At 41.8% G+C, this 16,711-nt stretch overlaps 1 protein-coding gene across 1 annotated transcript; it reads left to right on the top strand.

Moving 5' to 3' along the window:
• Positions 1–277: 277 nt before the first annotated feature.
• On the top strand, positions 278–14,721 carry hmgcs1 (3-hydroxy-3-methylglutaryl-CoA synthase 1 (soluble)). Its single transcript, XM_049738495.1, has 10 exons — positions 278–437; positions 1,912–2,360; positions 2,579–2,704; positions 6,375–6,539; positions 8,543–8,711; positions 9,067–9,237; positions 11,472–11,578; positions 11,688–11,813; positions 12,356–12,513; positions 13,236–14,721. Exons 2-10 carry the CDS (start codon positions 1,913–1,915, stop codon positions 13,311–13,313), a joined length of 1,548 nt encoding a protein of 515 aa, XP_049594452.1. The 5' UTR covers positions 278–437; position 1,912; the 3' UTR covers positions 13,314–14,721.
• The last annotated feature ends 1,990 nt before the right edge of the window (positions 14,722–16,711 follow it).

The following is a 16,711-nucleotide window of genomic DNA, read 5'->3' as shown; positions in this document are numbered from 1 at the left end:
CATTTGACAAGATTTATGAGTGTATTAATTTTGAGGTCCCAATTCATGACCTCCACACCAACATCTCACACGAGACGTTTTCAGCTCCCTATGACTAGATCTACTTACCGCGCCAGGAATTACGTTCATGCTGTGATTGGTTCTCCCCTCTCACCAGACATCGTGCACTTGATTCTATTGGACCATTGTCATAGCTGTAATGCATGCTTACAGATCTTACTTTCTGATTGGTCAGAAAATCTGCGCGCTTGGTACCACTGCGCGTTTACCAATGGACCTTCTCATCTGATTGGTCGAAGAGCCTGTACGTAGCCCATCGGTTACGTTTCTCTGTCATCCTCGTACATAAATACACTTCTGCCGGGTTTGCTGCAACTTAAAATCTACTACTTATTCAGTCCTAACAAAGTTACATTACTGGCGTTACACTCACACAGGTAAGATATATATGCATACATATATATATATATATATATACATATATATATTTGAATATACACATGTCTATTGTTAAGCTTTATCGGTTGGATTCTTGTTTATCAATGTGGACAGTTATGTTTTCAAACGAGCTTGGTCGAACATGGGTATATATGATATTTTTGCATATTGTGAATACTATTCAATGGACGAATTATTAGGAGACGTTGTAATCTAAGATGTTATCCAAGATGTAACAAAAGCGAACTGGGCTAGCTTGACACAGCGCTAAAGAATGTCCGTCAAATTATTTTGTCCGGGTAGGAAACGACTCTTTTCCATCATCAATGAGAGTTCGTCCAAATAAAATTGCACTTAATTGTAGCTCGGTCGGATTTCCTATTCAGAATGTGGTGCTTACCATGAAGCCGTGATAGCTGCGTTTCCTACGCTAAGGAGTTAGATGACGGCACTGCCATGAATGACATGAATGAATCTTAACTTTAGGCAAATCCCGTTGACCTTTCACCCAGTTTTCTTCATTTTCTTCCTTGGCTTCAGTTTACAAAAGTTATGTGTTTCTTATCTGTGGTTTTTGGTAATTGTAGATGGCGTTATTGACGTCACATTTTTGTCAACTTACATATTACAGTGATAGCAGTTTTTGTTGCCCATTGAGTTTGAAGCCTTGACAACGATTTTAAGTGCACATTCATGATGTTATGAGGTGAGGTCAATTAGCTCCTTGCTCAGTGGTCATCTTGCTGTATAGCTACATTTTGGCCCTCTGAACAAGGTTTACGTACCAGTTAAATCCCCCGTTTAAAATAAAAGCAATCTAAAAACTTTGCATGTAAATATATCAGGGCTGTGGACTCGGTCGGATTTTTGCTCCGAGTCCGGCCTGGCCTCTTGACCTCCGAGTCCGGCTGTCCATTTTTTCTGTTAATTCATGTGACTGCTTTGTCTTTATTCAAGGCTAATTTAGATCAAAATCTAAATAATGATATAAACTGGGTGACATAATCGTCCTTGACATTGGTACACATTATGTACATTATAATGTAAACATTAGCCTAAGTGCAACTCAACGTGGTCACATTGATCGTAAGCAGGGCTGTGGACAGTATTCCTACGCGCATTCTCAGCAGCATGATGAAAATAAAATTGAACGTATTTTTTTTATTGTCAGACTCGGTGGACTCGGTCAAAATCAGCACCGAGTCCGAGTCCGGCAAAAATGACCAAGTCCGACCGAGTCCCCAAGTCCGAGTCCACAGCCCTGAAATATATTACTAAAAAGTTACATCTCACATTTAAAATAAAATTATTTTATTTGCAATTGTATTTGCAATTTTATGTTACACAAGCTCAAGAAAATTCAAATGACTTACTGTAGATATTTAAACTTAGTAATTACCTGAGCACTAAATTATCTTCATTTCAATTTATATAACCACAAGTGTAAATGTTAAACCTTCTCAACCTATACAGGATGCCTGGTTCTGCCTCTAACAACTGCTTGGGGCCGTGGCCCAAAGATGTGGGTATCATTGCCATGGAACTGTACTTCCCATCGCAGTATGTGGACCAAGCTGAACTGGAACAGTTTGATGGTGTTACAACTGGCAAATACACAGTGGGCTTGGGTCAAGCCTGCATGGGCTTTTGTTCAGACTGTGAGGATATAAACTCCCTTTGCCTGACAGTGGTCCAAAGACTGATGGAGAAGAACAGCCTGTCTTACAATTCAATTGGTCGTTTGGAAGTTGGCACTGAGAGCATAATCGATAAGTCCAAGTCTGTGAAAACAGTCCTCATGCAGCTGTTTGAGGACTCAGGCAATACTGATGTGGAGGGCATTGACACCACAAATGCCTGTTATGGTGGGACAGCTGCACTTTTCAATGCTGTAAACTGGGTTGAATCCAGCTCATGGGATGGTAAGTGAACACGCTTTGAAAAAAAAACACCCTCGCACACATAACGAGTAGAACAAGTAGTACATTGATCTTCATTGACAAACAGGTCAATATAATTATCAGGTGAACTATGACGTATTTTATTCTTAATCAAACAGTGCTGCCTTTATTTAATTGCTATTTATTACACACATTTTATTTTATTTTTTTATTTGGTTTATCTTTATTTCTCTCTGCAGGCCGCTATGCGCTAGTTGTAGCCGGCGACATTGCTGTTTATGCCTCAGGAAGTGCCAGACCTACAGGCGGTGCCGGTGCTGTGGCGATGCTCATTGGGCCCAATGCGCCTTTGGCCTTTGAACGAGGTCAGAAAGTGTATAAATTTGTTCTTCAGAGACTAACCTAATACCTAATAATAAGACCTCACTGTGATCAAGTTGAAATCATTTCTTCTATGTAAATACCACCATGCTACAGCCATTGCTTTTTTTAGTTAATTTTAGGTAAATAGTGTTCCCTCACTACGGTTCAGTTGTTGAGGATTCACTATTTTCATTTGTGACCATAACTTCACGAGTTTTATCTTGCTATTTGAATTGAGTGGAATTGAAGAGGTCTTTGAAGTACAGTGATCCCTTGCTACTTCGCGTTTCGTTTATCGCGGCTTTACTACATCGCGGATTTTTTTTCCAAATTAAAAAAACATTTAAAAGTCTAAATAAAACTTCTAAATTGAGGAAACGTGCCTAACCTTTAGGACATTGTAGTATTGCTCCAAATGTTCTTTTACATTCCTTTAGAAGTCCGTTTTCGCCTGTTAGCACGATCGCGAATTAGCACCTTTCCACTAACTCGTTAGCCTGCCCAGTAATTCTTGTTGGTGACCGTACTTCGTGGATTTCACTGGTTTTTGGAACCAATTATCCGCGATAAACGAGGGATTACCGTATTCTCCCCACCAACTCACGACGTTTCGAGTCAAGGTCAGCAGCACACCGTCCCCACTGTACAGTGTTAACAGTGCATTGCTTCCCCCTCCTGAGACGCCGGATGGTGGACCAGAATTTTCTCAAAGCCGTCCGGAAGTCATTATACATGGCCTCACTGAACTCCTCCCACACCTCAGCAACCGCTGAAGCCGCATTCGGCTTGGCTGCATTCGGCTTGGCCATCCGGTACCTGTCGGCTGTCTCTGGTCAAAACGGCCCGATGGACTCCACTTCAGCTTCACGGCATCCCTTACCACCGGTGTCCACCAGCGGGTTTGGGGGTTGTTGCCACGACAGGCACAACCTTCCAACCACTGCTCCGGTCGGCCGCCTCAACAATGGAGGCCTGGAACATGGTCCACTCGGACTCAATATATCCCGCCTCCCCCGGGATGTGGGAAAAGTTCTGCCGGAGGTGAAGCTCTTTCTCACAGGATATTGTGACAGACGTTCCCAGCAGACCCTCACAGTACGTTTGGGTCTGCCATGTCAGATGGGCATCTTCCCCCTCCATCAGAGCCAACCCATCACCTGGTCGTGATCAATTGACAGCTCCACCTCTCTTCACCCGAGTGTTCAAAACATGCGGCCACAAATCCGATGACACGACTTCGAAGTCGATCATCGAACTGCGGCCTCGAGTGTCCTGGTGCCAGGTGCACACATGGGCACCCTTATGCTTGAACATGGTGTTCATTATAGACAATCCATGTCGAGCACAGAAGTCCAGTAAAAGAACACCGCTTGGGTTCTGATCGGGAACACCGCTCGGATTCTGATCCTCTGAGCTGCCATTTGGTGCATAGACACAAACAACAATCAGAACCTGTCCCCCTACCCGAAGGCGGAGGGAGGCTACCCTCTTGTTCCCCGAGGTGACCCCAATGTGCAGGCGCCCAGCCGGGGAGCAATAAGTATGCCCATACCTGCTCGGCGCCTCTCATTGTGGGGAACTCCAGAGTGGAAGGGAGTCCAGCCCCTCTCAAGAGGACTTGTACCAGAACCCAAACTGTGTGTGGAGGCTAGTCCGATGTCCAGTTGGAACTTTTCTGCCTCACACACCAGCCCGGGCTCCTTTCCTGCCAGAGAGGCAACATTCCATGTTCCAAGAGCCAGCTTCTGTAGCCAGGGATCAGACCGCCAAGGTCCCCGACTTTGGCCGCCGCCCAGCTTACTCTGCACCCGACCCCTGTGGCCCCTCCCACAAGTGGTGAGCCCATGGGAGGTGGGACCCACATTCCCTTTTCGGGCTGTGACCGGCCGGGTCCCATGGGTGAAGGCCTGGCCGCCAGACGCTCGTCTTCGAGCCCCAACTCCAGGCATGGCTCCAGAGGGGGCCCCCGGTGACCCGCGTCTGGGCAAGGGAGAACGAAATCCATTTTTATTAATCATCATCATGGATCTGTGAGCCGTGCTTTGTCACCTAGGTGACCCTGCCAGGGCATGAAGCCCCAGACAACGTGGGTCCTAGGATCATTGGGACACGCAAAACCCCTCCACCACGATAAGGTGGTGACTCACAGAGGGGGATAGAGGAATAAAATGCATTATTAGTGCTTTCAAATTCAGAAAGTATAACAGTATGACATTTAACCTCGAATTGGTTAAAGACAACAATACTCTCAAAATATACATATACTTTTAATCATACTTTATACTGGAACTATTTCCATATTTTCATGACTATATTTTCAATTAAGATTCTAATGCTTGCTAGCCAGAGTCTGAGCTGCAATGTGCTTGTTCACAAAGTGAATTGGTGACCAGAGCACAAGTGAATAACATTGACCGTCACTTACCTGTTCCATGTGGAAACTTGGTACACCTCTGTCCTGTCAGAGTACGAAATAATGTTTTGTTTTTTTACGACCCAATTTTGGGTCCTGGCCCACCAGTTGATAATCACTGCATTATAGTGATTCTCTAAGACTGTCAAGGTTTTGAAAAAATCTTTTTGGTTACTCATTTAGGTTGAGTATTGGATAGATGGTCATATACCCTCTTGGGTCTAAATACGATTAGACATTAAATCACTCGCTGGAATGAAGAGGAGAAGAGAACCAGAACAGGTTTACTCGCGAGGAGAACGATAGAGAACGCAATCTCAGTTACAACCTCCATCAGTTCTGAGTCCTTACTCCACGTGCCCCTCTTTTTAATGTTATGGTTGCCCTGGTTACAGAGGCGTTGCTACACTAAGGGAGGGGGGATTGTGTCTGTAGCAAAGCTGATTAGCAAAAGAATGTAGTGTGGTGTGAATTAGCACTTCGTTGTTGGCTCTTGACCCCCCGCAGAGGCCGTCCCCAGCCGTCTTCCCTCACAGTTGGCTGACTCGTTCTCGACTGAAGCATGTTGATTGCCGCTTTGCTGTGGAGCAAATGCAACTAGACCTTTGCTAACTTTATCTACTTGGTAAATTAACACGTAATAATAATAAGTAACTTGTCCTAAACATTTCAACACACATTAAGCAAACGTGAGGTAACCGGTATGCAGTTCCTTAAACAAACATTGAGTAAATATGGGATAACTTTTATGCAACTACTTCTAACTGTATGTAACCCTTAACAAAGAAAAACAGGTCTGATAAACTACAATCTATGAACCAAACCTACATCTAAATAAAAGGAATGAAGTTCCTGTGAATCAAACAAAGAACATGTCACCTATGCAAATAAGCCCTGCTCATTGTTAGTGAAGGCCTCTTACGGGAATGAAAACACACAGACAACTTAAGGACAGGAAGGACACACATGGCTGACAGGGATCAAAAGACATCCCTATCACTAAAAAGGAAGAACCTAGATAAAAGGAAAGATAAACTCGTAAAGGCGAGGCCTCCAGGTCTGGCAGGCCAAAGCTTCACTTAAAATTATTCCAACATACCCACAGACTCATACATTTAATGTTTGTTTTCTTTCAAAATTGACATAGTTCAGACACTATTTTCTAGATTTGTGGTTCTCAGTTATTAAATGGCTTTTAACATTTTAGCAGTGAAACCTGTGTGTTCTCTTAATGATGGTGTACATTGTGTCTTCCGTAGGTCTGCGAGGAACCCACATGCAGCATGCGTACGACTTCTACAAACCTAACCTCATGTCAGAGTATCCTGTGGTAGATGGCAAGCTATCTATTGAGTGCTACCTGAGTGCTTTGGATCGCTGCTACTCTGTGTACCGGAATAAGATCCATGCTCAGTGGCAAAGAGGTTGGTTATAAGTGTTTTCACTGTTCATAATAAAGTTAAGGCTACCAATATTCTATTTTTTATTTTTTTATTTTGTCTCATTTTGTTTCGAGCTTGATCATATACATGACAGACTAAACAAGTATATTTATACTGAAGCATGTGGTTAAACTATGTGAGCAGGAAAACAAAGTGGATTCCCACACCTTTAGCATAATATGGTTAGGGATTTTGGTGGACATGGTGGATTAGGTTTGGAAACTGTTTTCCATATGATTAAAAAGTAGATCCAGGGTAAAACTGTTTTGTTGAACTGTATATAAAGGCAATTTTTCATTGAAATCAGTAAAACACTGTTGATATTAAAATGCATAATCCTTAAACACTTTTGAACTAATTTTGATGAATAGAGAAAGTGAAGCTTGCGCATACTTAAGAAAATCCGTTGTGTATATATTTTTCATGTTGAATCTGGTCATGCTTTTCCAAAATCACCATACGAAGCATACAAAAAGCAAAGTGTGCACAGTGTTAATCCTTTTTTTCTTGTAGACTTTAAACAAACAAAATTAAGATAATTGAAACATGCATGTACTTTTTTCTTTTTGATAAATCAGGGATGAGAACAGCAAATGAAAAAAAAACACTGAAAAGTAGCCAGGGTCTGGGGGCCGCATGTCCCCCCCCACTTGCCGCAGGGGGCCAGGGGCCGCAGGCCCCCCCAATGGGGGCCGCAGTGGGCCAGGGGCCACAGGCCCCCTTTGGGGTCTGCAGGGGCCACAGGCCTCCATCGGGGGCCGCAGGGGGCCAGGGGCAACGCCGCGGAGGGGACTCGGGGGGGAAAAGCTCCCTGGAAACTCCTGGATTCTGGCAGTATAGCAACCCCAAAACCATTTATTTCATCACTCAATTTCAACAGTTTTGTTAAAAAAATATTCCTGCTTGGTGGGCTACTAAGGTAAATATAATACAGTCAAGCCTCGGTTTTCGACCACAATCCGTTCCAGAAGGCGGTTTGAGAAGCGAATCGGTCGAATTACGAATCTATTTTTCCATTACAAATAATGGAACATTTTTTAATCCGTTCCAGGACTTTAAGAGTTTTTTTCATTTGCGCACCTTTGTCCGATCGCGCAACTGCAGCGCACCGCCGAAGGCGCAACCGTAGCGCGTCACCGACAGCGCAACTGCACCGCGCTGGTTGAATTATTGTGACAGAGCCGTCGCTGAAATTTAGAAAATATTTTTAAACTCCTGATGTACTTTCCAAAATTCAAGTGGACCAAAGTGCGCAGGGAGCTTAATTTTGTCCGATCGCGCAACTGCAGCGCACCGCCGAACGCGCAAACGTAGCGCGTTGCCGACCGCGCAACTGCACCGCGCTGATCGCATTATTGTGACGGAGCCGTCGCTGAAATTTAGAAAATATTAGTATAAGACTTGATGTACTTTCCAAAATTTAATTGGACCTCAGTGCGCAGGGAGCTTAATTTAGTCCAATCGCGCAACCGCAGCGCGCCGGGCGCTCACTGTCACATTGCTTTAAGAGCGTCCTTGTGTTCCGAGTTGTAAGATGACGCTGCTCTCGAGCCATGCCCATCTGAAGCAGTTCTTGATGCAAATGATGTGACGAAAGTAGCGCCAAAATGCTGCCGAAAATAAGGCGGCTGTTGTCGCAATACTGCTGCCAGCCGCCCCCCCCATATAAAAACAATTTTCTCAACGGATCTACACGATTGACGAAAATGATACTCCCAACGGAAAAAAACACGGAAATCCGCGGCTCCGCGGAAGATTCTCATCCCTGATAAATTGCTTATTAATCAAATATGAACTCTGTCGGCAGATACTCGATAGTTCAGTGCAAAAAATGTGGTTTAGGACATTCCTAGTAAATAAGTTATTAAAAGGTTAAATTTGATTTATTTTACCACTTATAATTACTTAACCTTCACAGACAAATCAAGTAGTACTTCTGAAATAGAGTAATATTGTTTTTAAAGCTTTTTCCCTTTGCATGATAGAGGATTCGGAGAAGCGCTTTTCTTTGGAGGACTTTGGGTTTCTTGTCTTCCACTCACCGTACTGCAAGCTGGTGCAGAAGTCATTGGCCAGATTGATGCTGAACGACTTTCTGAACCACCCTTGCCCAAACACTGAGACGGGCCCCTTCAGTGGCCTTGATGCTTTCAGGTAAACTGACAACGAAACTCGCTGGACAGGGGGACATGATTATTTAGACAGTAGCCCTTACTTATTTAAATTTAAAACCAACTCTACTAAATCTTGTGTTTAGTACATTGATGGATTAAAAACACAATTTTGCATGTTACTGTAGGTTTGCCAAAATTATTTTTTTGAACATGTAATTGCATCAGCTTATATTATGCAAGAGCTTATTGTTTATACTTGTCTTAGATTCTAGATCTATTTATCTAAGCCTAATTCTAAGCCTTAGAATATTTAATGTTTTGGCATTTCTAGTGTCTGTCATTTCATCAGACTTGTGCTGTGTGTTTTCTCCAATACATTTGTGTTCTTTTGGCAGAGACGTAAAGCCAGAAGACACCTACTTTGACCGGGATGTTGAGAAGGCCTTCATGAAGGCCAGTGCTGACTTGTTTGAGAGAAAGACCAAGCTGTCTTTGCTCATATCCAACCTGAACGGAAATATGTATACCCCCTCAGTCTACGGCTGCTTGGCATCGGTCATCGCACAGTATGTCTCAATATTTGAGTTTGTTTTGACTTTCATGCACCAGGTGCTACTATAATGTCGGCAGGAAATAGACATATTAAAACTACGGTATTTTCTGCATGATAGGGCGCACTTAAAAGCTTATAATTTACTCAAAGAACCACAGTGCGCCTTATAATGCAGAGCGCCATATATATATTTTTTTTCTATAGGCTAGAATCCATCCCATCGCTTGATTGACATACAGGACGGGAGGCAATCACAGTGAACCGCACATGCGCAATAGACAGTGACCACACCCCCTAACCGCAGCTTTTTAGCTGCGCATACACAAACCCGGCACCAAAGCTAACAAGCTAATCAAGGCATTACGCATCAACGCACACACTTAGGTTACGACCCTCAGAAATGAGAGGGGTTGCTGGACCAAGTAAGAAGCCAAATCGTATCAGTTTCATACGGAATGGGAGTTGGAGGTTTTTTACCTCATTGACTGGGGTGACATTCCCTTTACACAGCTCTATCTTGTGGATGCATACCGCAACCCTAGTCAACCCCAGTTTGATGCAGTAGCTTCTAATGTCCCTTTTAATCTGGTGCGCCCTATATATGAAAACATTTATGAAATGAAAAAATAATCAATGAAGGTGTGCCTTGTAGTGCAGAAAATACTGTAAGTACTGGGATTGCCACACATCAACAAGCAGCATTTGTTTTAGTGAGAAATGATTAGACATTGTCCTCATTGGGGGGGATACTAGTTTGTATTTAACTGATGAGCTGTGTATCAAAACTATTGGCCCTACACTTTGAATTATGTTATTCTAGTGGAATGTCTGGAGAGAAAAAAAAATCTGTTCCAGGATTTGACCACTGAAGTGGTCTTCTCCCAAAGGAAACAATGAAAATAGAAGTTTTCCGGACGGCATCGTGAAATGTATTGTGTAACCTAAGAAAATGCAGGCTTGAGTTCAAGCACCAATGCATAATGCTTGTGGAAGTCATCTTGCCTTGTGCATGTGACTTTTACTTTGTGGCATTAAGTGGCACGCATTTAAAAATCTTACCCCTGTTAACAATTAAACACTAAAAATAAAAGTGACAAATCATATGGGGACTCAAATGTCATCATCCTGCACATCAACCTTTTTCTGTCATAACTTTGAATGCATTTGGATGTTGATTAACATTATGCTTTTCTTAAAATTGTAAAATGCAGCACCCCTGTTCAATCTTATGTTAAATTATTTACTGTAATTTCTGGACTATAAACCGCACCTGATTATTAGACGTACCAGCTAAAATTAGGGGAAAATCTTGTTTTGTTCATATATGAGCCGCAAGTCATAGGCCGCAGGTGTTTTAATGTTTAATTATCATTTGTAAGAGAATAATATAAACAAAAAAGATTGTCAGCAAAGAGATGGTGCTTTGGGGACGCATACCTTTTAACATAACGTTTATTGACAGAGTGGAAGGAGCTCTGCAAACATGCATAAATCTCAGCAACGACCATAAATAAATAAAAGGGTACCACTTACAGGGGTAAATTTGGCAATGCTATTCTAGCTACACGTAAAGCTCCGGAGAAATGACCAGGAAAAAAAATACTGAAAAGGGTGACGTCACAAGATGTCATCAACAATAGCCCTCTAGTGGCCAGAAGAAAGCTCTACAGTAAACGCAGCAGCTCTATTGCCTTCGTTAAGAGCCAAATCGACTACCTTTAACTTAAAAGTGGCATCATATACATTTCTTTTTCCCCCCCATAATGAGGGTTTGTGTATAAAAACTTCCTTCTTCTAATAATGTCCATCTTGATCTCGTTCTGTCTCTTGTTCGTGTCGATTGTGTGGCACTGTTTGCCTGGCGGACAGACATCCGATTAACACACCACTCTTCTTCCCAGTGGCCATGTGTTTGGTCGCATATCCCTCCACCCAGCAAAGCGGTGCCACACAACAGCGATCCACAACCTTTTTACTAACGAATGTATGTGTATTAGACGTCACAAAAATCACGAAAGATCCATAGCTACGTCGCACCGGACTACAAGCCGCAGTGTTCAAACCTTGTGCAAAAGTAGCGGCTTAAAGTCCAGAAAATCTCTGTGCATATCCTCTTACAAATGATAATTAAAGATGAAAACACCTGCGACTTGTATATGAACAAAACAAGATTTTCTCCAAAATTAGCTGGTGCGGCTTATAGTCCAGAAATTACGGTAAATACAATCTTTCCCTTCTATATTGTAGACACACATCTTCACAAATGGCAGGTCAGAGGATTGGAGTCTTCTCCTATGGATCAGGATTTGCTGCAACCCTCTATTCTCTCAGGGTCTCGCAGGACCACACACCTGGTGACTTTCTCACTTGTCTTACACAAAATCAATTGTGATTTTATTACAAAATTAGAGCAATATAAATCTTTTTTTTTTTTTTTTAAAGTTGGCTTTGTCCTGCCCCTAGGTTCTGCTCTTGACAAACTTATCTGTAGTATGAGTGACCTCAAGGTCAGGTTGGAGTCAAGGAAGAAGGTTTCACCTGCTTTCTTCTCTGAAAACATGAAGCTCAGAGAAGAGACCCACCACTTAGGTATGAAATTTCCGGTGTTTATGTTGAACATTGAATATAAACAGTGCTGAAAATAAAAGCACGCCAAAATATTCCTTGGCCAGATTCAAGAAGCAATTACATTAGGCGCATAATTTATTAAGTGTCAAACGATTTTAAAAAGTAATTGAATTGTGATTTTCTTCCCTCAATATTTTGATTGTGATTTAATATGTTAAGTCTCTTTCCATTTTCCACAGTCGATAAATGTATTTATTGTACAATAAATATCAGACTTGCACACGCACACACACACACGCACGTGCACGCGCACACGCACATTACTCAGTTCTGGAACTAAGGTACTGTACAGAGGGCTGTTATTAAGTGGACTGAATCCTATTAGCCGTTGATTCCGGCATCCTTTTGGTTCCGAGTTGGTTAAATCGAGGTTCCACTGTAGTGCAAAATGGTTTGTATGGCAATGTGCTGTAACACTTGAATATGGTGCGCTTTGCTTTATTGTTTTGGAACAGCTTGTCCAAATGTGTGTTTATTGTTCTGTCGTGCTTTAAATCTACCAGCCAGCTACATCCCTCGTGGCGCTGTGGAGGATCTGTTTCCAGGCACTTGGTATTTGACACGAGTGGATGAGAAACACCGTAGGGAATATGCCAGGAGACCTCTGGACAATGACCTGCCTTCAGAGCCAGAACGTGTTCGCTGCAGCACTGCCACTGAGGTACAGATTCTATCCCAAGACTTCTGTATCAAGTCTTCAAAGCTAGCATGAATATATACCGTATTTTCTGGGCTATAAATTGCTCCGGAGTACAAGTCGCACCAGCCATAAAATGCATAATAAAGAAAAAAACAAAAACACAAGTCGCACCGGAGTACAAGTCGCATTTTTGGGGGGGGAACTTTATTTGACAAAATCCAACACCAAGAACAGACATGAACAGGCAGCAACAGGCTAAACAGTACGGTATGCTAACGTGACATAAACACAAATAAGGAACTGAGAACGTGCCTGATGTAACATTAACAGTTATTCAAATAACTACAACATAAATAACACGTTTATCGAACATAGAAACAATAAAAAGAACATGTGAAGTGATCAACTATACTAGTAAGTAATGTGTTAATAATCGAGTAATAATGTGTTAATAATTTCACATTTAAGTCGCTCCTGATTATAAGTCGACCCCCAGCCAAACTATGAAAAAAACTGCGACTTAGATTCCGGAAAATACGGTATATATGCAAGGCAGTTTATTTATACGGTTCAATTACATGTTTGCTATTGCTGGAGTATGCAAAAGAATGACTGAATTAAACACAATTCAAATATTTTACTTGTCAAGTACAGTACATTTTTCAACTACAGTTCAGTTGCATTAAGGTATAGTAAATGTGCATTTTAGGACTAAAACCTAAGCTTTTGATCTGGCATTCTAGCACATCCCGAGTCCAGCCAAGAAGATGCCGCGCATCCCTGTGGCTACATCCAACTCTGACAATGGCATTAGCAACTGAGAGCTCTCAGCTCTTCGTCAAGGTATCGAGGTCCAGTAATTTGGAGACGGTGCAAATACTAAGCGTTCAAAAGGCCAATGGGTCATTGGTCTTGCAGCACAGCTCGTGAACAGCGTTCACAACTGCTGAACTGCCTGTGACTTGCCCATTCTTACCTAGTCGACACACCTTTTCAAAGTGGACCATGTATTTCACAACATCAAAGATTGTTAGGAAAACTTAATTTAATGCATTACATTTTTAGATCTTTTTATTTGGGCGCACAAACTGTTATGACTAGCATCACGTACCAGAGTATTTTAAAATGAGGTTTTTACACACATGTGCATGTGTGGCATTCGTCATATTGGCTCAACAGCAGCCATCCCTAATCACACCTTTTTATGCATATGTTTTCAATTGTACCTACATTAATATTTACATATATATTTTTGCAATTTCAGTTTAATTATAGCCTGCACTCATTGGGTTATAGATATAACATGACATTGCACTCTTACGGAAACACTAATTTGATAGCTTATTTGATAGTCATTTAGGATAATCATCATCTACCATCTTTAATTAATTCATCTTATTTTTTATTATTTATTATAACATATTAAAAGATAAACGATAATCATTGTATTATATAATTATAAAATAATTATTAGCTATTACTTCACACTGTGAACTGAATCTTTAGTCTTCTGCCATGCCGCTCTACAGGAGTTAGCAAGTACCTGCTAATTATAATTGAAACCAGAAAAAGACTAAATTGTTTTGAGTCAATGTCGTTTTGCATTAGTTGTGTTTCAGTGTGTTTGTGCTTCTCTTGTCATGTTTGTTGACAGGAAGCTCAACCTAAATAATTGCTTTTTCAACTTGCAGTGGCCATCATTTCAGTATACGTCTTTTTCATAAGTCATTTGAAGTTCTTTTTTCATCTGTGTCGCTCTGGTTATTTTATTCCTGTTAAATCTTGATTAAAATATCCAGCATTGGCATAAATAAATATGATTCAGGTATAAACCATGGCAAACACAAGTCTTGAAAATTAATGGGGGTTTGGCAAATTAGACGGTTGTTGAAAGTAAGAAGCCTTATTTCAATTATGTATCAAATGTAAACACAATTTGTCTCCTTACTGTATTTACAAAAATTCTCAGTTGTAAAGTCAGTTTGTGCCTCTCCACACACGCTAACATCACAAATGCAGTGTGGCTATGTTTTGCGAGTGTGACTGTAATGTAGTAATGAGGCTTGCCTAAGAGGTCACACGATCTTAAAATTTGACAGTATTGTACAGTAAAAGCTGTAAAATTTGTATGCATTGTAGATAGGAGCGAGTGGATGTCATCTGAGATTTATTTTTATTCATATTCCTGTAAATCTTAAGCAAATAAAAATAAATTAATACTGTATTCACCGTTTGCTGTTAATCTCTTCACTTCAATTGGTCTCATTACACTAGACTTATTGTTAAGTACTGTACTTTGAATGTTTTTTCCTCTCTATTTTTCCAAGTCCAATGCATGCAACTGAATATGCTACATAATTTGGGATCAGTATTATTTACTGTAAATTAACTGGTAATACAATTCACAGGTATACTCGAGAGCAGTGTTTCCCCACAAGGGGTAAGTGTACACTTAAGGTGCATGAAAAAATCAAATAATTTCCCAAATCAATACCCTGTGGCATAGCAACACCAAAATCAACATGTGTTGGGTGTTTCATTAAAGGGCTAGAGACATCCCTTTTTTTTTTTTCAATTAGAACAGAATTTGATAGAATGTATAAAGTGAACACATTTGCCGCATTGGAAATTAAAAATGGACACCGATTACTAAGAATAAAGCTGAAATGAAATGCCAGTTTATCGATCGGGTCCCGCACGAAGCCAAACTGGCGGCGCCATTACTGTGACGTCACAAGTTGTACATCTGGATGTCAACAAACCCAAACAACATGGCAGATGATAGCGACAGCTCCGTTTCTAGCAGCAATATTAGCACCATTTTATCCGATTCAGAAACCTCTTTTGACACAGAATATGATGAATCTAGCAGTTCACTTGGGCTGAGCTGAGCACATTTTCTTAATTGTGCCCCTCCCGTCACTCTGGTTAGGTTGGCATAGTAAAAAGTGCTCTTGGGGGCTTTAGAGTGCCGAGTTGATCTCGGCACATGAACACATGACCACCTGCAACGTTTGGTTTAGGTTTGATAAGCATTTTTAATTTTATTGCTTAAATCGCGTTTTCTCGACGAGCTGAGCACGTTTTCTGAATTGTGCCTCTCCCGTCACTGTGGTTAGGTTGGCATAGTAAAAAGAGTAGAGTGCCGAGTTGACCACTGCGAATGAAGAAATGAACATCTGCAGCGTTTGGTTTAGGTTTTAGGCGCATTTTTAATTTTATTTCTTAAATCGCATTTTTTCGACGAGCTGAGCACGTTTTCTGAATTCCCCTCCCGTCACGCTTCGACATGCTTTTCAAAGTCAAAGTCTCAACGTCTCCTTTATTGTCAATTCCTCCGCATGTCAAGACATACAAAGAGATCGAAATTACGTGTCTCACTATCCCAGGGTGACAAGACAGCGTTCACAACGCACATACAAGTAAACAACACAGGAAAAATAAAACAAGATGAAGAACAATAAGAGTGATAGCACGCTAGCCTCTCCCGATGCACAGCAGAGTCTGGAAAGATAAGACAGAGTTCACAACGCACATACAAGTAAACAACACAGGACAAATAAAACAAGAAGATGAACAATAAGAGTGATAGGACGCTAGCCGCTCCCGATGCACAGCAGGGCGGACCCTGGAGAAAGATGACAGTCAACCAGGCCACTGTGAACACGAGCACACAGCAGGCACGCACTGTCTGGTTCGTGGATCCTATCAGGCGAACTCAACCCATCTTGTCGTCCCGCGAACGAATGTACGCCAGGATAATGGAAGGCACGGCTAGGCGAGCTGGGTTGGCCGCAAACCTGGCCCGACGTCTCCGCGCTGGCCCCTCTTCTCTTTTTGTTTACATTCACTGAAGCTAAACGCGTACAACTTGAGACGTCATGAGACGTCACTTCCGGCTGGCGGCTCAGTGCAGTCAAACTCGTCTGTGCGGCAAATTTAAATGATCTTTTTCAGAGCAACAGCTTCCTTTTCGTTGTTTCGAGCGTCAATTTATATTTATAAGCCCATAAGCTAACCAAAACCGATTTATACATATACCGGTGTCTCTAGCCCTTTAAAACTCAGACTGTGAGAGATCGGACGGTACAGCCAAATGCAAACTGAAGCAGTCTTTATTGTGGAGGGAGATGGGAACGCTGGAGGGCTGAAGCGGCGATTGGGCGAGGCTGCGCTCGTCGGGGCTGGATAGCCGGATGGCAAGCCAGGGGAAGGAGCT

Source organism: Syngnathus scovelli, chromosome 13, assembly GCF_024217435.2.
Source record: "Syngnathus scovelli strain Florida chromosome 13, RoL_Ssco_1.2, whole genome shotgun sequence".
NCBI lineage: Eukaryota > Metazoa > Chordata > Actinopteri > Syngnathiformes > Syngnathidae > Syngnathus > Syngnathus scovelli.
Note: the sequence above shows the minus strand (reverse complement) of the source record. Positions and strands in the feature narration are given on the sequence as shown.